The 18,200-nt window shown below is 35.8% G+C and overlaps 2 protein-coding genes and 1 pseudogene across 2 annotated transcripts; all 3 read left to right on the top strand.

The window, feature by feature from the left end:
* The first annotated feature begins 1,123 nt into the window (after positions 1-1,123).
* Positions 1,124-2,127, top strand: LOC113703823 (carboxylesterase 1-like; annotated as a pseudogene).
* Positions 2,128-6,217: 4,090 nt separating this feature from the next.
* Positions 6,218-7,219, top strand: LOC113703822 (carboxylesterase 1-like). The gene has a single exon (XM_027225303.1). The coding sequence runs from the start codon at positions 6,218-6,220 to the stop codon at positions 7,217-7,219; it is 1,002 nt and encodes a 333-aa protein (XP_027081104.1).
* A 1,597-nt stretch (positions 7,220-8,816) lies between these two features.
* Positions 8,817-15,947, top strand: LOC113703819 (uncharacterized). The gene is made up of 4 exons (XM_027225299.2): positions 8,817-9,352; positions 9,633-13,418; positions 15,345-15,583; positions 15,730-15,947. Exons 1-4 carry the CDS (start codon positions 8,817-8,819, stop codon positions 15,945-15,947), a joined length of 4,779 nt encoding a protein of 1,592 aa, XP_027081100.2.
* The last annotated feature ends 2,253 nt before the right edge of the window (positions 15,948-18,200 follow it).

Genomic DNA, 18,200 nt, shown 5'->3' with positions numbered 1-18,200 from the left:
TCCAAGGAAAACAATTGAAGGTTCCACTTTCAAAATTGAGTATACAGAATGCACATGTGAGGCTCGACTACCAGTCGTATGCCTCGCCAAATAATTACTAAAGCAAGGTGCAAAACATGATTTTTGGTAACGAAAAGGTAACATGAAGACCTAGGCTCAAACAACCCAAAAGCCCTTCGTTCAAAACACAAGTAAATCCAACTAGCCTTCAAGTAAAATTTCGGCAGCATATCCCTTGTGTTTACCTATTTTCCAGCCATCATGGCTTCATTATTTCCTCAAATCAGTCCCAACATCTTGTACAAAAATAATCTCATTCCCAAAAGCCGTTCACTAGGCTTAATGGCATTCAAGTACAAAATTTAGCTAGGAAATAATCGGATATGAAAGTCAAACCCTAAACTATTTAAATGAACACAATAAAACTCGATTACAAGTCATAAACCAATTCTATATACTACCAAAACAGGGTTCCCTAAGCATACACAAACATTAAAGGAAACCAGAAAATTCGGAAATGCAATTAGCTTTGGCCCTAAAAAAAACAGTTTTTGTCCTCGTTTTGCGGTAATGGCACCAATTTCACTACGATTATCGGATGAGGGTGCAAGACCCACCATTTCGAAGCTAAAAGACAGGGCTACAACAGAAGGTCACTCAACCCAGTTTTGAGTGCAAACAGGTCAAAAATGCAAGATACTACATCAAAAACGTAAAACAGATTCACCAAAACGCATTCTAGCGGAAACATCATAACTCAGGCTCTCCAAGTCCAAATCCAGAAATTCCAAAACCAGTTGAAAGCTAAGAAACAGGGATACATTTCATCAGAAAACCTCAACAACCAATTCGGAAGCAATTCCAGCCAAAACAACCAATTACAGGCGCAATTCTTGCATTCGGGTAAAACCAGAACAGCAATAGTAATTTCGAATTATCTCATTCTACACTACTCCGATTGACCTGAAATTTTGTAGGCACCTCTAAAATGTCATTCCCTACAACTTTCATGGTTTAAGCTAAGGCCAATTCGGCCTCTATCTAGGACCTAAAAATTCGGACAGAATGTAGCTTCATGAACCCTAGGTTTTTCAATTTTCTTCCAAAAGGCACTAATTGACCAATGGCTGATCAAACTGCGGCAGTTTTTGTCCAGGCTGATCCTAATGCTGATCCCTATGGCTATCTGGGCTTCGTCCGGAACGCTGATTGCTCAGTCACCCGTCAATTTGAGTATCCAGAAACACCTGTCTCTTCCTATGATGGCAGTTCCAGTCTTCTTGTTAAAGACATCTCCATTAACCAAGCCAAAAACACTGGGTCCGCGTATTCCTTCCAAAAGAATTAGTTGACTCATCTCCGAGCAGGACACTTCCTCTGCTGATCTACATTCGTGGTGGAGGATTTGTAATCTGCAGTGCGGCCACGCACTTTCTTGACGTTTTCTATAGAAATTTTACCACTGAAATCCCAGTTATCCTAGTATCAATCGAGTATTGAAATGCACCGGAGCATAAGCTGCCGGCAGCCTATGAAGATTGCCTTCAAGCTTTGCACTGGATCAAGAATTCTCAAGACGAGTGGTTGACAAAGTATGCAGATTTATCAAACAGTTTCCTCATGGGCACTAGTGCAGGAGGAAACATAGCCTATCATGTTGGTCTTAGTGCAACTTCTTCTGCTGATGATCTTCAGCCTTTGAACATTAAAGGCTTGATTTTGCACCAACCATTCTTTGGTGGCAACAAGAGGACGGATTCGGAGTTGAGGGCTGTAAATGACAAGATTTTACCACCCTGTGTTAGTGACATCATGTGGGAACTTTCATTGCCCGTAGGCGCTGACCGAGATCATGGATTTTGCAATCCAGTATTGGGCATCAAACCCGGACAATTCGATCATATTAAAGATTTGGGACGGAAGATTTTGGTGACTGGCTATGATGGTGATCCGTTGTTTGATAGTCAAGCTGAGCTTGTAAAAATGTTGGAAGACGAGGGTGTACCTTTAGTGGCTAAGTTTGCACAAGGAGGCTATCATGGTATTGATGGTTTTGAGCTTCCTAAACTTAAGGTTCTGTGTCAGGTTGTGAAAGAGTTTATGATCTCCTTTGTAAAAACAGCTTAGAAAACTAATTTTAGCAACGATGTTTAATCTTGTACTTCTCAAAATACTGTTTAATTTCTTGTGTCAATTTTCATAAATGAAAATTTATTGTTGATTACTTTTGTGATGTTCTTGGCACCAGGGCTGTGGGCATGGATGCTACCGTAGATCGGTTCTCTCATTGGAGGCAATTGGTGGTATCCGGTGCTTGACTTGAAAACTTCACTAAATAAAAAATTAAGAAATCAGAATTTAAATTGATAGACTATGCATTAAGCTTTATATAAAATGTTTATGTGAGAGGATTATATTTTGAGGATTGAGGATTATAGAGGTTTTGGGTTCTAATATCTTGTTCCATCCTCACTTCTAAAATTCCACCTCTTTCGTGCTGAAAAAAATTACTAAAAAAAAAAATAAATCTTCGACCAAATGCTGCTTTCAAAAACCTTAAAAAGGCCATGGATTACCGTATTCATGTATTTTGGGTTGAGCAATTCCGATCACCTATTTTTGGGTCCATTTGTAATCATATATATATATATATATATAATAAAGTCGTATTCTCATTCTTATCCTTTCATATTTTCTTTTTCCTACGTGGCTTAACGAGATGGCAAGTAATTTCCGACGTGGCTTGCTCATTTTTTGTTTGGATGTATATCAATTCTTACTTCCTATAAGAAATCTTAATATTATATGATTTCCATTCGCTACCCTAAAAAGGAACTGGAAAGTAATACGATATACATAAAAGAGACATAAATATCTCTATTAGATATATCTCCAAATTCATGCCAACAATTTGTGTACTGCATAGGGAACCGAAGTAAATAAGAATTGTTGTCACTACAAGAAGTAGAAAAGTAACTAATTTCAAAAGGAACCATTAATAATAGAAGTCAATATCTGATGTTGGAAATAGGATTCTTAATAAATTTTATTATTAAGTACATTATCAAGACATAGTGCATAGCACGAAATTTATGGAAAAGAAAAAGTTAATTGAATCCAATTAACTATATGTATTTGACCTGTACGTCAAATATAAATTTCTATTTGAGCACGGGTTTGTAAATTCCTATAAACCCGTACGGTCAAATATAAACCCGTACGGGAATGTTATGGTATTGTTGAATGTTATTTTTTTCATTTTTGAATTATTATTCACTGAATTAGATGTTCAAATTTATATTATAAGAATACTTTATATTACAATGCGCATAAAGTAATATACTTAAGACAAGTTATAATAGATTATACATTAAATTTGTATTTCATATCGACATTTTTATAAAATTGACTAAATAGTTTATTATTTTTCGACGATTCCCGTTCAACGAATGAGTACAAAACTAGTTTGATTTATATAGTGTAAGAAAACCTACTTCATGCAAATTCGTGGCATTTAAGAAACAAAAAAAAATTTAAAAGCTCGTAGCATTTTTTATGCAAGTGGAGCTCTTCTTCACAAGCACATTTTTTCTTCACGCATACTCCCCATCTCTCTCCTGCGCACACATATTTTGTGTTCGAATATAGTAGGAATTAAAAAAAATCTAAAATAGTAATTTAACAAACAAAATAACAATATCAATATTAACTAAATAATATCCATATAATAGAATACTTAAATTCAGCGCTCAAGTTTAGCTGATTATCAGATGGATATAATAGATATGACATTGTAAATTCAATATTCGTTTGAATTGAGGAATTTGATGAAGAATTTGAAATCCATCTAAATGGCTTTAGTTGTTTGGATTGTTTAATAGGCATTTAACTATCCAATATACAATTATTAAAATATATTTTAAATACTAGAATAATTTGTAATTTTCAAATTCAAATACTTAGTAAATAATATAAATAACTAGAGGGATTCAAGAGGATTTCAAACCCTTGATCAGATTCCTCAATCCAAACGCAACCTAAATGTTTTATCACTTAAATTTCAATCTTCAGTTTCGTATTCTAGTTTTCAGCTTCCAATGTTGATATAATAATCCCGTAAGCTGTAAACAAACAACACTATTTGATTGGATATGAGTTTATTTGGATGATTTATTTGAAATAATTACTGTAGCAATTTTTGTGATGTGATGTATGTGAGATGCAAAGTGATTGGGATTTGTGAAGCAAATTATTTTATCTCAAAACATTTCAATCTAAACACACCAATATATCATTAGCATTAGGGCAAAATACATTTTATCCCTCCGTGGTTTAGCACTTTTTTGTATAACCCCACCATGATTTTAAAAATTATACATAATTCCCTCATAACTTGGATTAAAGTATCAAAATGACGAAATTTGCATTCCATAATGAAGTCAATTAAAATATCAAAAGTACTTCTATGTATAGTTGAAAATTATTTATTAACTACAGGAGGTTATGTATATATTTCAAGAATTATAAGGGGGTTATATGGTAAAATACTTAATCACAAGGGGGTTATATAGTAAAATATAAAATCATATGGGATCAGAGTGTCATGTATATTATATTTATATATTTTGATCACTTCACGCATTTTAGTTTTTAAATAAGGATAATTTCGATATTTTATGGATTCCGTTACAATGATCATTTCTATCATTTTGACACTTTAATCCAAATTATGATATGGTTATATATAACTTTTGAAACTATATAGGGGTTATGTGAAAAATTGCTAAGCCACGGGGGGTATGATCTATTTTATCCTTTGCATTATTGTGATGGATTACAAAATTTGATATCACATCAAGCATTAAATATAATATCAGTAATCACCTTTTACCACTTTAATTTCACACTTAGATGACAACTTCTTCTTCTTCTTCGTTTTTTGAATTTTTTTCCCGTGTTTTGTTGCTGTCAATACCTTTTAAACCACCGCCAGGCTGCGGGCGCTAGGCCCCCTGTTCTATCATCATAAGACAAAGCACCGAGCATCGAACTGTGCCAGAGCACAGCAAGTGGCTCCTCGGACCACAATCATGCTTGTTTCTGGAGGCCATAGTGATGCTCAAATTTTAAAGAGTAAAGTGAGATGAAATTTTTATGATTGTTTGTGAAATTTTTATTTTATTTTTTTTGTTTTCTATTATATAGTGTTATTTTAATTTGTTGTATTTTAATTTTTTTTTATCCTTTTATTAGATATTACAATTTAAGGAAACAAAAAAAATTCTAAAATGAGGTGTTTATGAATGATAAATGACAATATAATGAAAGGTGATACAATGTTGGACTAGGGTTCTATCGAGTCGAGTTGAGCTTGAGTTGCATCATACTCGATTTCAAACTCAATCACTATCAGTGCTATTTGAACTTGAACTCGAATTCGAACGAGTATATAAATTTGAACTCGAACTATACTCGACATAATAAAAATTAAGATCGAACTCGATTCGTTTGAGTTCGAGTAAACTACAAGCCATATCAAACTCGAGCTACACGAGCTTGAGTTTTTCTTCTCTTGTTTTTAATTTTTTACATTTTAGATTTATTAGATTGTTATTTTATCATTCATCATTTTTTTTACTAAATATTACTTCATGTAAATTTATTAAAATACGGATCCATACTAGTCATTCCATAATTAAAATATATAATATATAAATAATATAAATACTTAATTAAATTCATTGAGTACTCGAATAATTACTACTGATGCTCGAATTCAACTAGTTACGCAGAATGAGTAGATCGAGTTTGCTAAATTTTTGACCAGGTCGCTCGCGTCGTCCACACCCCTATCATTGGACAAAAAATCTTCTATGCAATTAAATTGAACGCAAAGGTGGTTGGCTAGATATATACAAGTATAAACCAATTAAAAGAAAGAAGAAAATTGGACCCATCAAGAAGATAATTCAGACGTCATTTTCCTCTCAAATCTTGCGCTTTTATGAGCTTCTTGTGTGTCTGCTTTTTCAACCCCGCTCATGACGTACTAAATTATATTGATAAACAACGTGTGGCAATGTATGAATTCCAAGGAACTGACGAAATGACCCTTTAACCTTTCTTTCTGTGCACTTCCAAGTCTTCAAATAACGTCAAACTCATAAACGCTAGCTCCAAAGCTTACACCAAAAGGCAGTCAAAATTCTCATCCCTTATGGCTGATCCAATTGCAGCAATTTCATTCGCTGATCCTCATGTTGATCCCTATGGTCATCTGGGCTTAGTCTGGAACCCCGACGGCTCAGTCACGCGTCAATTTGAACATCCAAAAACACCCGTCTCCTCCTATGATGGCAGCCCTATCCTTCTTGTCAAAGATGTCCCCATTAACCAATCCAAGAACACTGGTGCCCGTATATTCCTACCGAAAGAAGCACTTGAATCCTTCCCGGGCAGGAAACTTCCGCTCCTGATTTACTTTCATAGTGGAGGATTCGTGATTGGCAGCGTGGCCACGACCGGTTTTGATGATTTTCATAGAGCTTTAGCTACCGAGGTCCCGTTTGTAATCGTATCAATCGAGCATCGTCTTGCCCCCGAGCACAGGCTGCCGGCAGCCTACGAAGATTGCTTGGAAGCTTTGCACTGGATCAAGAATTCACAAGACGAATGGTTGGAAAAGTATGCAGATTTATCAAACAGTTTCCTCATGGGCAGCAGTTCAGGGGGAAACATTGCCTATCATGTTGGTTTGAGTGCATCTTCATGTGTTGATGATCTAAAGCCTTTGAATATTAAAGGGTTGATTTTGCACCAAGCATTTTTTGGTGGCAAAAAGAGGACTGAATCGGAGTTGAGGGCTCTGAATGACAAGTTTATACCGCCCTGTGTTACTGATGTCTTGTGGGAACTTTCATTGCCCTTAGGTGCTGACCGAGATCATGAATTTTCTAATCCAGTTTTGAGCATCAAACCTGGACAATTCGATCAGATTAAAGCTTTAGGATGGAAGATTTTAATGGCAGGATATGAAAATGATGCATTGTTTGATCGCCAATTTCAGATTGCCAAAATGTTAGAAGGCGAGGGTATTCCCGTGGTGGCTAATTTTGTTGAAGGAGGTTATCATGGAATAGACGCTTTTGAGTTTCCCAAAACTAAAGTCCTTTGTGAGGTTGTGAAGGAGTTTATAATCTCCTTTGTGACAACAGCTTAGACAACTATGTCAGAGGTTTTTACCTGGATGAGTATTTATTCAAATGAACAATGATGTTAAATCTTTGTACTTCTCAACATGTTGCTAAATTTCTTGCAAGTTTCATAAATGGAAATCAATAATGTTGATTAATTATGTGATGTTCTTGGCACCTAGTCTTGTCACATACTGGTTCAGAATGGTTTAAGAATTAATAATGCTTAACTTGATAAAAACTCATTTAGTACAGGCATATATGCCATGGATGCCACAGTATTGGTCTTCTTCTGATCTGATTGAAGGTAATTGGTGATTTTTACGTGTTATTATCTATATATATATATATATATATATATATATATATATATATGTGTGTGTGTGTGTAGTTTGTAGTGTCTCTTAAAACTAATTCTACAATTAAGAGAAATTAAAACTTTTTTATTAAGAGAAATTAAAAAAAAAAATCTAACAATACTATACTGATAGTCAAATATAGAGGTGGCAAGAATTACGATTCACCCTCTTTGTATGAACTTCTCTCTGCAACTTCTTCATTCTTCGTCTGAATTGTATTAGTGAAGTAAGGATCCATGGCTGCCCTTCAGCCTTCGGCTGAGGGGCAAGGGATGTCTCCTACAGGAAAAAAATCTTTTTCTCAACTCTTTACACAACCGGCGGTATCTAAAATCCAGATCACGCAGGCATCAGTTTACAAGGGAGAAGCTGCTGTTGTTTTTTCAAAAGCAGACGCGGACAGACTTGCGGCACCTTTTCGATGGGCTTTGGTTGGAAAATTCTCTCACGGGCGACCTTCATTGGAAACTACTCGAAAGTTTTTTGCTTCATTAAACCTGAAAGACCAAGTTTCCATTGGATTGATGGATTACAGGCATGTTCTTATTAAATGCACTGCTGAAGCAGACTTTAACAGAATTTGGACGAGAGGAGTTTGGCAATTGAGCAAATATCCAATGCGTGTATTCAGATGGACCAGGGATTTCCATGTGCATAGGGAGTCTTCGTTGGTACCGATTTGGGTAACTCTTCCGACTCTCCCTATTCATTATTTTGATAAACATTCTTTGTTCTCCATATTGTCACCAGTAGGAAGACCCATGTTCTTGGATTCAGCAACGGCTGCTGGAACACGTCCTAGTGTGGCCAGAGTGTGTGTTGAGATCGATATAGCGAAAATCATCGTGTCTAGGGTCTGGGTTGCTGTAGAAGGGGAATCTGGTTTTTGGCAACGTATTGTTCCAGAGAACATGCCAACTTATTGTTCATCTTGCTTTCGTTTGGGTCATTCTCAAGGGGAGTGCAAAAAGAATTTGATTGAGGATGGAATGCGGCATCATCATCAGCAGCAAGGATTAATTTTACAAGGGAATAACGTTCAGTTGTCCCACCCTGAAACGGTCCGTAAAAAAGCTGTTGTGAATGAATCTCAGGATGTGCGAATTACAGATATGATTCATGAAGGTGGAAAACAACAGATTGCAGTAGAGGTAGCTGCTGGTTCTGATATGTTGGCCGAGGAAGGAGATAAAATAGTTCATAATGACGACCAGCTCAATCCACTGTTGGTTGAAGGAGATGAAGGCAGGCAGAAAAAAATCCTATGAAGGAGGACGCTGGTCCTATTATGCTTGAAGAGGAAGATGACGCATCAGTTCCTAAAGACTCATTCATAAGCAAACCAAGTTCAATTTTTGCTGAAGGCCAAGTTGCTGCTATGGGAGATGAAACCGACAACATTGTTATCCAAGCACTTTCGCAAATGGATGGTTCATCGAATGCACATCATGGGGAACAAACAATAATGAGTGACCAGCTGGATAAGCAACAAGCAAATGAGAAACCAGGGACCCATCTTCCAGCAGACAACTCATTGACATTTGAGCATCATCACATGGCCGAAAGTAATGCATTGGACAATATTTATGTTGACTTGCGTGGGGCTGAGGATGATTTTGTTTCCACAGACAATGCAGTTGCGGGCAATTTGTCTCCAAGATTGGTGGTCCCACCTCAGCAGCAGCTGGAATCATCAAGTGACGCTTTAAATATTGATCAACCACAAAGGGATGACCGTGAGTTCCGACAAATGCGAGGAAAGGGTGTTCGTGCCCGATTTACATCCGACAGACAATTAAGGTCAGAGACATCATCCAAAAACTCATTCCATGCTCTTTCTCATGATTAATGGAATATTTTGGAATATTAGAGGGATTGCAAAGGTTCCTAATCTAAGAAGATTGATTAAACTAGTACGGTTTCATCACGTTCATTTTGTTGTGATATGTGAACCAAAAGTAGATGTGTCAAAAATTGAGTCCATTCGTCTTCGTTTATCATTTGATTTTGTCTTTGTTAATTGCTCGAGTGATATTTGGGTTTTCTATAGTAGTCCTTTTATTTGTTCCACTGTTGGTAGTTCAGACCAGCATATATCTCTACATGTTCAAAACCCGTTGCTTCCTAGTCCAATTATCATGTCCTTTGTTCATGCAAAGTGTTCGGTGGAGGAGCGTCGAGAATTATGGTGTTCATTGTTAAATGATAAACCTACATTACATCCTTGGTGTATTGGGGGGGACTTTAACGTCATTTTGGCACCTCACGAAAAATGTGGAGGACGTCCATTTGCTATAGCAGAAGGAGCTGATTTCATGTCTTTCATGGAGGAGGCTGGGGTCTTTGATGTAGGGTTTTCAGGATCAAGTTTCACGTGGTCTAATAATCGGAGGAGTAGAGCTCGGATTTCAAAAAGGTTGGACAGATTTTTAGTCAATGGGGCTTGTTTGGATCTCTCTGACGCCATTTCTGTACTCCATTTGACAAGACACCCTTCGGATCATGCTCCGTTGAAGATTTCATTTGCAACTAGGTTGGATAATAAGCCACGCCCTTTCCGTTTTTTGAATGTTTGGACATCCAAACCTGAACTCTTAGAGGTGATTCGCCAAGCTTGGAATCAAAATGTTGATGGATCTCCATTGCGAATCTTATGCTCTAAATTATTGACAACGAGAAGGGCTATTCAATCATGGAACAAGCAATTCTTTGGTAACATCATGGACACTGTGCATGTTGCGGAAATTGCGGTACAACGAGCAGAGGAGATGGTTGATCAAAATGACTCAGACGAATGCCAGATTGAGTTAAATAAGGCTCAAGCGGAGCTCCGTCATGCACTGTCAATTGAAGAGCAGTTTTGGAGGCAAAAGGCTAGAGTCAAATGGCTTAAAGAGGGAGATAGGAATTCACGGTATTTTCATGCGGTGGTAAAGCAAAGACGTGTTCAAGGAATGATACATTGCATCAAAAATTCCAATGGAGTTTGGATGGACAAGGAGGAGGACATAGCAAGTGAAGCAATATCATATTTTAATGATCTTTTCACAGGTCCTTTGGACTCTTTTTCAGATATGTTGCACCTAATTCCTCGTATGATTTCTCCAGAGGACAATGGAAAGCTGGAGTCACTGCCTACGATCGAGGAGGTATATCAAGTAGTAAAATCAATGGATGAGGAAAGTGCTGCTGGCCCGGATGGTTTCACAGGAAAATTTTTTATATTTGCGTGGGAAGTGATCAAACAAGATATTCATAATGCAATACTCAGTTTTTTCTGTGGGGCAGAGTTACCTCGGTTTATCACTTCTACCTCGATCGTACTAATTCCAAAGATGTCAAATCCTCAAGAATTTTCTCATTTCAGACCAATCAGTCTATGTAACTTTTTCAATAAGTTGCTTTCCCGGATCTTGGCGGATAGACTGGCTGGAATGTTGCCAAGAATAATTTCCCCCCAGCAAACAGGCTTTGTGAAGGGTCGTAATATAACGGAAAATTTTCTACTGGCTCAGGAGGTGGTTTCGGGTATTGGAAAAAGGAATAGAGGTGGTAATGTGGCTATGAAGCTAGATATGTCTAAGGCATATGACCGGGTCGCTTGGGGTCATATCATCAATGTCCTGAGAAGTTTTGGATTTGGGGAAATATTTATTGATATGGTATGGCGCTTGCTTTCTAATGTTTGGTTTTCAATTATTATTAATGGGTCTTCACATGGTTTCTTTAAGTCCATGAGAGGACTTCGTCAGGGTGACCCTTTATCACCTGCGCTATTCATTATCGGAGCTGAAGTATTGTCTAGAGGATTGAACAACCTTGCACTGCAATCGGGCTTTTTGAGTTTCAAAGTTCCATATGGTTGTCCAGATATAACTCACTTGGCGTTTGCGGATGATATTCTCATATTTGCAAACGGATCCGCCTTGTCTCTAAGGGCGATCATGCAGGTGTTAGAGGCGTATCAAAGATGTTCGGGACAACTTATTAATGTGCAAAAAAGTTGTTACTTGGTCCATCCAATGTTGTCAACGGCGAGACGGAGGGTGATTCATCGTATCACAAAGTTTTCCTACAAGCCTTTTCCGATATATTATTTAGGGTTTCCGCTCTACTTTGGAAGATGTAAATCATCATATTTTGGAGGAGTGTGCCAGTCTATTATAGGGAGGATTCAATCATGGAAATCAAGGTTACTTTCCTTCGGAGGCAAGATAGTCCTAATCAAGCATGTCTTGGAATCAATGCCAGTGCATCTAATGTCAGCATCTGTGATCCCGGGTAAGGTGTTTAAAATCATTGAAAAAACCTGCTCATCCTTCCTTTGGGGATCATTCAACGAATCAAAGTTTCACTGGATAAGATGGTCTCAACTATGTTATCCGGTTGATGAGGGCGGAGTTGGTTTCCAGAGACTACAAGACGTATACACAGCATTTTCTTCCAAGCTATGGTGGAATTTCCGAACAAGATCGTCGCTATGGGAGACATTCATGAAAGCAAAGTACTGCAGAGGTCTTCATCCTTGTCAGGTAGAACTCAAAAATAAGGACTCCTCAATATGGCGGAGGATGGTAAATGTGAGCCGACAAGTGGAGTTTTCTATGTTATGGGTTGCAAAAGAGGGGGCGTGTCATTTTTGGTATGATAACTGGCTAGGATGTGGTGCTTTGTTCTTACAAGTGCCAGTTAACCTAGAGTTGTCATTCCATAATTTCATAAACAATGGTCACTGGGATGTGAACCTTTTATATCACACAATACCAAAGGAGTATGTGTCCTACATATTACAACAACCCATTCCGGAAGAAGGGAGTGAAGTGGAAGTCTTTTGGATGCCTACAACATCTGGAAAATTTTCCATACATTCAGCGTTTCAAGATATTAGGCAGACTCGAAATAAGTCGATGGTTTTTGCTTCGATTTGGCATCCTCGTATCCCTTTCAAAGTTTCATTTTTTATGTTCAGATTGTTGCGAGGAAGGATACCGATACCAGATAGGCTATGTGAACTTGGTTTTCATTTACCGTCCAAGTGTTTCTGTTGTCCTTCGGCATCCGAGGAGTCTATTGAGCATTTATTCTCCAACGGCCACACAGCGTCGGTAGTTTGGAGTTATTTTGGAGGATTATGTGGATTAAGCCCAGGAACTTCTTTGCGCTCTCGTATAGTAGGGTGGTGGTTGAGGTCGTATGATTCTGAGTTACGGCGGATTATGGGCCGAATTATTCCTACTATTATTTGTTGGCAAATTTGGAAGGCAAGAAATAAAGCAATGTTTGAAGGTGCTCAAATGCGATCATCTGCAATTTGCCAAGCAATTTTCTTGGAAATTCAGTCCATGGTAGGGATTCATTTCAAACAAGCAATCCGATCACAGTCCTTCCGACAATTGTATGATTTGCCGAATTTTACTGTTGGAAGGGTTGCCTTCAAAGTTATTCGCTGGGAGTCAAAGGAGTCAGGGCGGTTCATACTAAATACAGATGGTTGTTCTAAGGGTAATCCAGGACTGGGTGGAGGTGGTGGTGTTCTAAGGGATTCAACGGGATTACCACTCTTTGGTTTCTCGGCCTATTTTGGACAAACTACAAGTCTCCATGCAGAAGTTCGGGCACTTCTCATTGGTCTTCAAACGTGTAAACAAAGGGGATTTGGGAATATATGTATACAATCGGACTCATTGGCCTTAGTTCGAATTATTCTTCGTCAAATTCAGTGTCCATGGCAGATTACAAGGGAGGTCAGACAGATTCGGCATTTTTTGGAGGACGCAACTTGTTTATCACATTGTTATCGGGAGGCTAACACAGTTGCTGATGCGTTGTCCAATGAGGGGGTATCTCATCCACAACAACAAGTCAGGTTATATGACACCTTTTCTACGTTCCCAAGACTGGCTCGTGGGGCAATACGTCTAGACAGAATAGGAATACCTTCAATTCGGAAAATTAAACATATGTAGAAGGAAATTTCTGTATGTTGTTTATCCATATATGAATAAAAACACGTTTTAAAAAAAAAAAAAAAAAAAGAGGTGGCAAGACTTCCAAGTTTATCCATACCTAAAGATTTGAAAAAGATGTCAACATATTCTTAAAGTGCATTATAACAATGTCGTGCCCTCACCCAAAAATTTTTTTTTTTTTGGGAGGGGGGGTTCTTCACAACTATTGTTATATGTCAGTATTCTTTTTTTTTTCGAAAACGATAGATGTTTTTATTAATAAAATCTTACAGTATTTGAGCAACGGTCCAAAAAACTATTGTTATATTCTAGTATTCGTAGGAGAGAAATGTATTAGTCGGTATTGAAGGTTTTTAGTTGTAGTCGAGTCAAAAACTAAAAATTCCAAGACCAATAATTGAATGATTGACAGTAGATAATTCGTTTTTTCAGAAATTGATAATTGCATGGAGAGAAGGATGTCGTTATTGCTGGCTATACAGGGAGTTACATAAGTGAAGAGGCAAAATCAGAAAAAAAAAAAAAAGAGACAAAATCAGATCTTAGATATAATTTATATAACCCAAAATTGACCCAACCATGGAGATGAAATATATAAATCAAGGGACCTCCTATGTCTATTCTACAAAATTATTGAAATCGATTCTTTGTACTGAAGATTTAGTTTTACAAATGTCTTCAAAATGCTTGCTATTCTCACAAGCCAATAACACTTTTTCATACGTATTAAATGGTTCCATCAAACTCCTATCATTTATATCTTGAATTAATACAAGCAACTATTGTTTTTGTTGCTTTGGAAGATTAAATAAACCCACGTGTTTACATGAAAAGAAAATTTGCTAGCAAAATGCTTTTTAGAGCGTTTTTGTCATTATTTTGATTACTTTCTCACAAGATAGCAAAAAAAGAAAAAAAGAAAATGGAAGTGACGTTTTACGTCCCATGAAATATATATATATATATATTTGGGATAATTTCAAAAACCTCTCCGGAGGTTTACGACAATGTCATTTGACACCTCTAAACTTTAAGAAATCTCACATATGTCCCTTAATTTTCAACTTTTTATAACTTTATCAACCCATTTTAAAAGATACCATGATTTAAGAGCTCATTTTGGGAGAGATAAAATATTTATATTCCAAAATTACACTTTTTTGTGGACCTTTAGTTTTCATAATAAACCAAGTTAAATCCTTAAGAATTACAACATATTAATTAGGTTGAAAGACCTTTTGCAATTTTTTAAGTCATCAGTCTAGACAAGGGAATGCAAAAGAAAAAATTATTATAATTAGAAAAAAGTAACATTTTGTGCCTTGAAAGTACCTCAAATTAGTTTCTAAATGTATTGTTAATAATTTATCTTTCTCTTGTTGTCAAGCCATCAATTTGGAAAAAAGTGTTAGAATACTAAAAAAATTCTAAATTCATCTAAAAATACATTGAAATAAAGAAAGTTCGTGTTATGTTTTCAAAAACACCTCAAATGAGTTTGTAAATATAATTTTAGAAAGTTGTGTCTGTCTCTGATATTCAAGTCATTGGTCTATCCAAAAAAAATTAGAAAGTTCGAATTTCTTAAATTTTTAAAACTACTCAAAGTTCAGGGGTATAAAGTGATATTGCTACAAATCTCAGGGGAAGTTTTTGAAATGATCCCTTTTTTAGTAAAAGGTTAGACTTTTTTTGATGGGACAAATTCTGCATTGCATTCCTGAACTTAAACCAGTTTCTCACTTTGTATTCTAAATTTAAATTTTGAAGACTTTGCACCCTAAACTCTTAATTTTGAATACTTTATATTGTAAACTCTCAAGTTTTGAAGATTGCCTCCAAGCTTTGCACTGGATCAAGAATTCTCAAGACGAGTGGCTGACAAAGTATGCAGATTTATCAAACAGTTTCCCAGGCACTAGTGCCGGAGGAAACATATCCTATCATGTTGGTCTTAGTGCACCTTCTTCTGCTGATGATCTTCAGCCTTTGAACATTAAAGGCGTGATTTTGCACCAAACCACCAACCATTCTTTGGTGGCAACAAGAGGACGGATTCGGAGTTGAGGGCTGTAAATGACAAGATTTTACCACCCTGTGTTAGTGACATCATGTGGGAACTTTCATTGCCCGTAGGCGCTGACCGAGATCATGGATTTTGCAATCCAGTATTGAGCATCAAACCCGGATAATTCGGTCATATTAAAGGTTCGGGATGGAAGATTTTGGTGACTGGCTATGATGGTGATCCATTGTTTGATCGTCAAGTTGAGCTTGTAAAGATGTTGGAGGACGAGGGTGTACCTTTAGTGGCTAAGTTTGCACAAGGAGGCTATCATGGTATTGTTGGTTTTGAGCTTCCTAAACTTAAGGTCCTGTGTCAGGTTGTCAAAGAGTTTATGATCTCCTTTGTAACAGCAGCTTAGAAAACTAATGTTAGTTTCTGATTTACTCGGATGAGGAATCATTCAAACGGACAACGATGTTTAATCTTGTACTTCTCAAAATACTGTTTAATTTCTTGTGTCAATTTTCAGAAATGAAAATTTATTGTTGATTAATTTTGTGATGTTCTTGGCACCAGAGCTGTGGGCATGGATGCTACGGTAGATTGGTTTTCTCATTGGAGGCAATTGGTGGTATCTGGTGCTTGACTTGAAAACTTCACTAAATAAAAAAATTAAGAAATTAGAATTTAAATTGATAGACTATGCATTAAGCTTTATATAAAATGTTTATGTGAGAGGATTATATTTTCTTCACGCATACTCCCAATCTCTCTACTGCATACACATATTCTGTGTTCGAATATAGTTAGAATTTTTTTAAAAAATCTAACATAGTAATTTAACAAACAAAATAACAATATAAATATTAACTAAATAATATTCATAGAATAGAATACTTAAATTCAGCGTTCAAGTTTAGCTGATTATCAGATGGATATAATAGATATGACATTGTAAATTCAATATTCATTTGAATTGATGAATTTGATGAAGAATTGAAGTCCATCTAAATGGCGCTAGTTGTTTGGATTGTTTAATAGGCATTTAACTATCTAATATACCAATTATTAAAATATATTTTAAATACTAGAATAATTTGTAATTTTCAAATTCAAATACTTAATAAATAATATAAATAACCGGAGGGATTCGATAGGATTTCAAACCCTTGATCAGATCCCTCAATCCAAACGCAACCTAAATGTTTTAGAACTTAAATTTCAATCTTCAGTTTTCATTCTAGTTTTCAGTTTCCAATGTTGATATAATAATCCCGTAAGCTGCAAACAAACAACACTATATAATTCGCATTAGGGCAAAATAAATTTTATCCCTCGTGGTTTAGCACTTTTTTATATAATCTCCTATGATTTTAAAAATTATACATAACTCCCTCATAATTTGAATTAAAGTGTCAAAATAACGAAATTTGTATTTTATAATGAAGTCAACTAAAATGTCAAAAGTACCCCTATGTAAAGTTGAAAATTATTTATTAACTACAGGGGTTTATGCATATATTTTAAGAATTATAAGGGAGTTATATGGTAAAACTCTAAATTATAAGGAGGTTATATGATAAAATATAAAATCATATGAGGTCAAAGTGTTATATATATTATGTTTATATATTTTGATAACTTTAGGCATTTTAGTTTTTAAATAACGGTAATTTCAATATTTTCATGGTTCTATTACAAATGATCATTTCTATCATTTTAACACTTTAATCCAAATTATGAGAGGGTTATATATAGCTTTCGAAACTATAGGAAAGTTATGTGAAAAATTGTTAAACCACATGGGGTAAAATGTATTTTATCCTTTGCATTATTCTGATGGATTACAAAATTTGATATCACATCAAGCATTAAATATAATATCAGTAACACATTTTGCCACATTAATTTCACATTTAAACAACCAACCAAGCTGCGGGCGCTAGGCCCCCTGTTCTATCATCATGAGACAAAGCACTGAGCATCGAACTGTGTCAGAGCACAGCAAGTGGTTCCTCGGACCACAATCATACTCGTTTCTGGGGCCACAGTGATGCTCAAAGTTTAAAGACTAAAGTGAGATGAAACTTTTATGATTTTTTGTGAAATTTTTATTTTATTTTTTGTTTTCTATTATATAGTGTTATTTTAATTTGTTGCATTTGAATTTTTTTATCCTTCCATTAGCTATTAGAATTTAAGGAAACAAAAAAAATTCAAAAATAAGATGCTTGTGAATGATAAATGACAATACAATGAAAGGTGAGACAATGTTGGAATAGGGTCTATCGAGTTGAGTCGAGTTGAGTTCGAGTTGTAACATATTCGAATTCGAACTCAATCACTATCAGTGCTATTTAAACTTGAAATTGAACTCGAATTCGAACAAGTATATAAATTTGAACTTGAACTCGATTCGACATAATAGAAATTAAGATCGAACTCGCCCCATTTGAGTTCACGTAAACCGCAAGCCATAACAAACTCGAGCTACACGAGCTCGAGTTTTTCTTCTCTTGTTTTTAAGTTTTTATATTTTAGATTTATCAGATTATTATTTTATCATTCATCATTTTTATTACTGAATATTACTTCATGAAAATTTATTAAAATATGGACTCATAATAGTCATTCCAAAATTAAAATATATAATATATAAATAATATAAATA

This window comes from Coffea arabica, chromosome 8e (assembly GCF_036785885.1).
Source record: "Coffea arabica cultivar ET-39 chromosome 8e, Coffea Arabica ET-39 HiFi, whole genome shotgun sequence".
NCBI lineage: Eukaryota > Viridiplantae > Streptophyta > Magnoliopsida > Gentianales > Rubiaceae > Coffea > Coffea arabica.
Note: the sequence above shows the minus strand (reverse complement) of the source record. Positions and strands in the feature narration are given on the sequence as shown.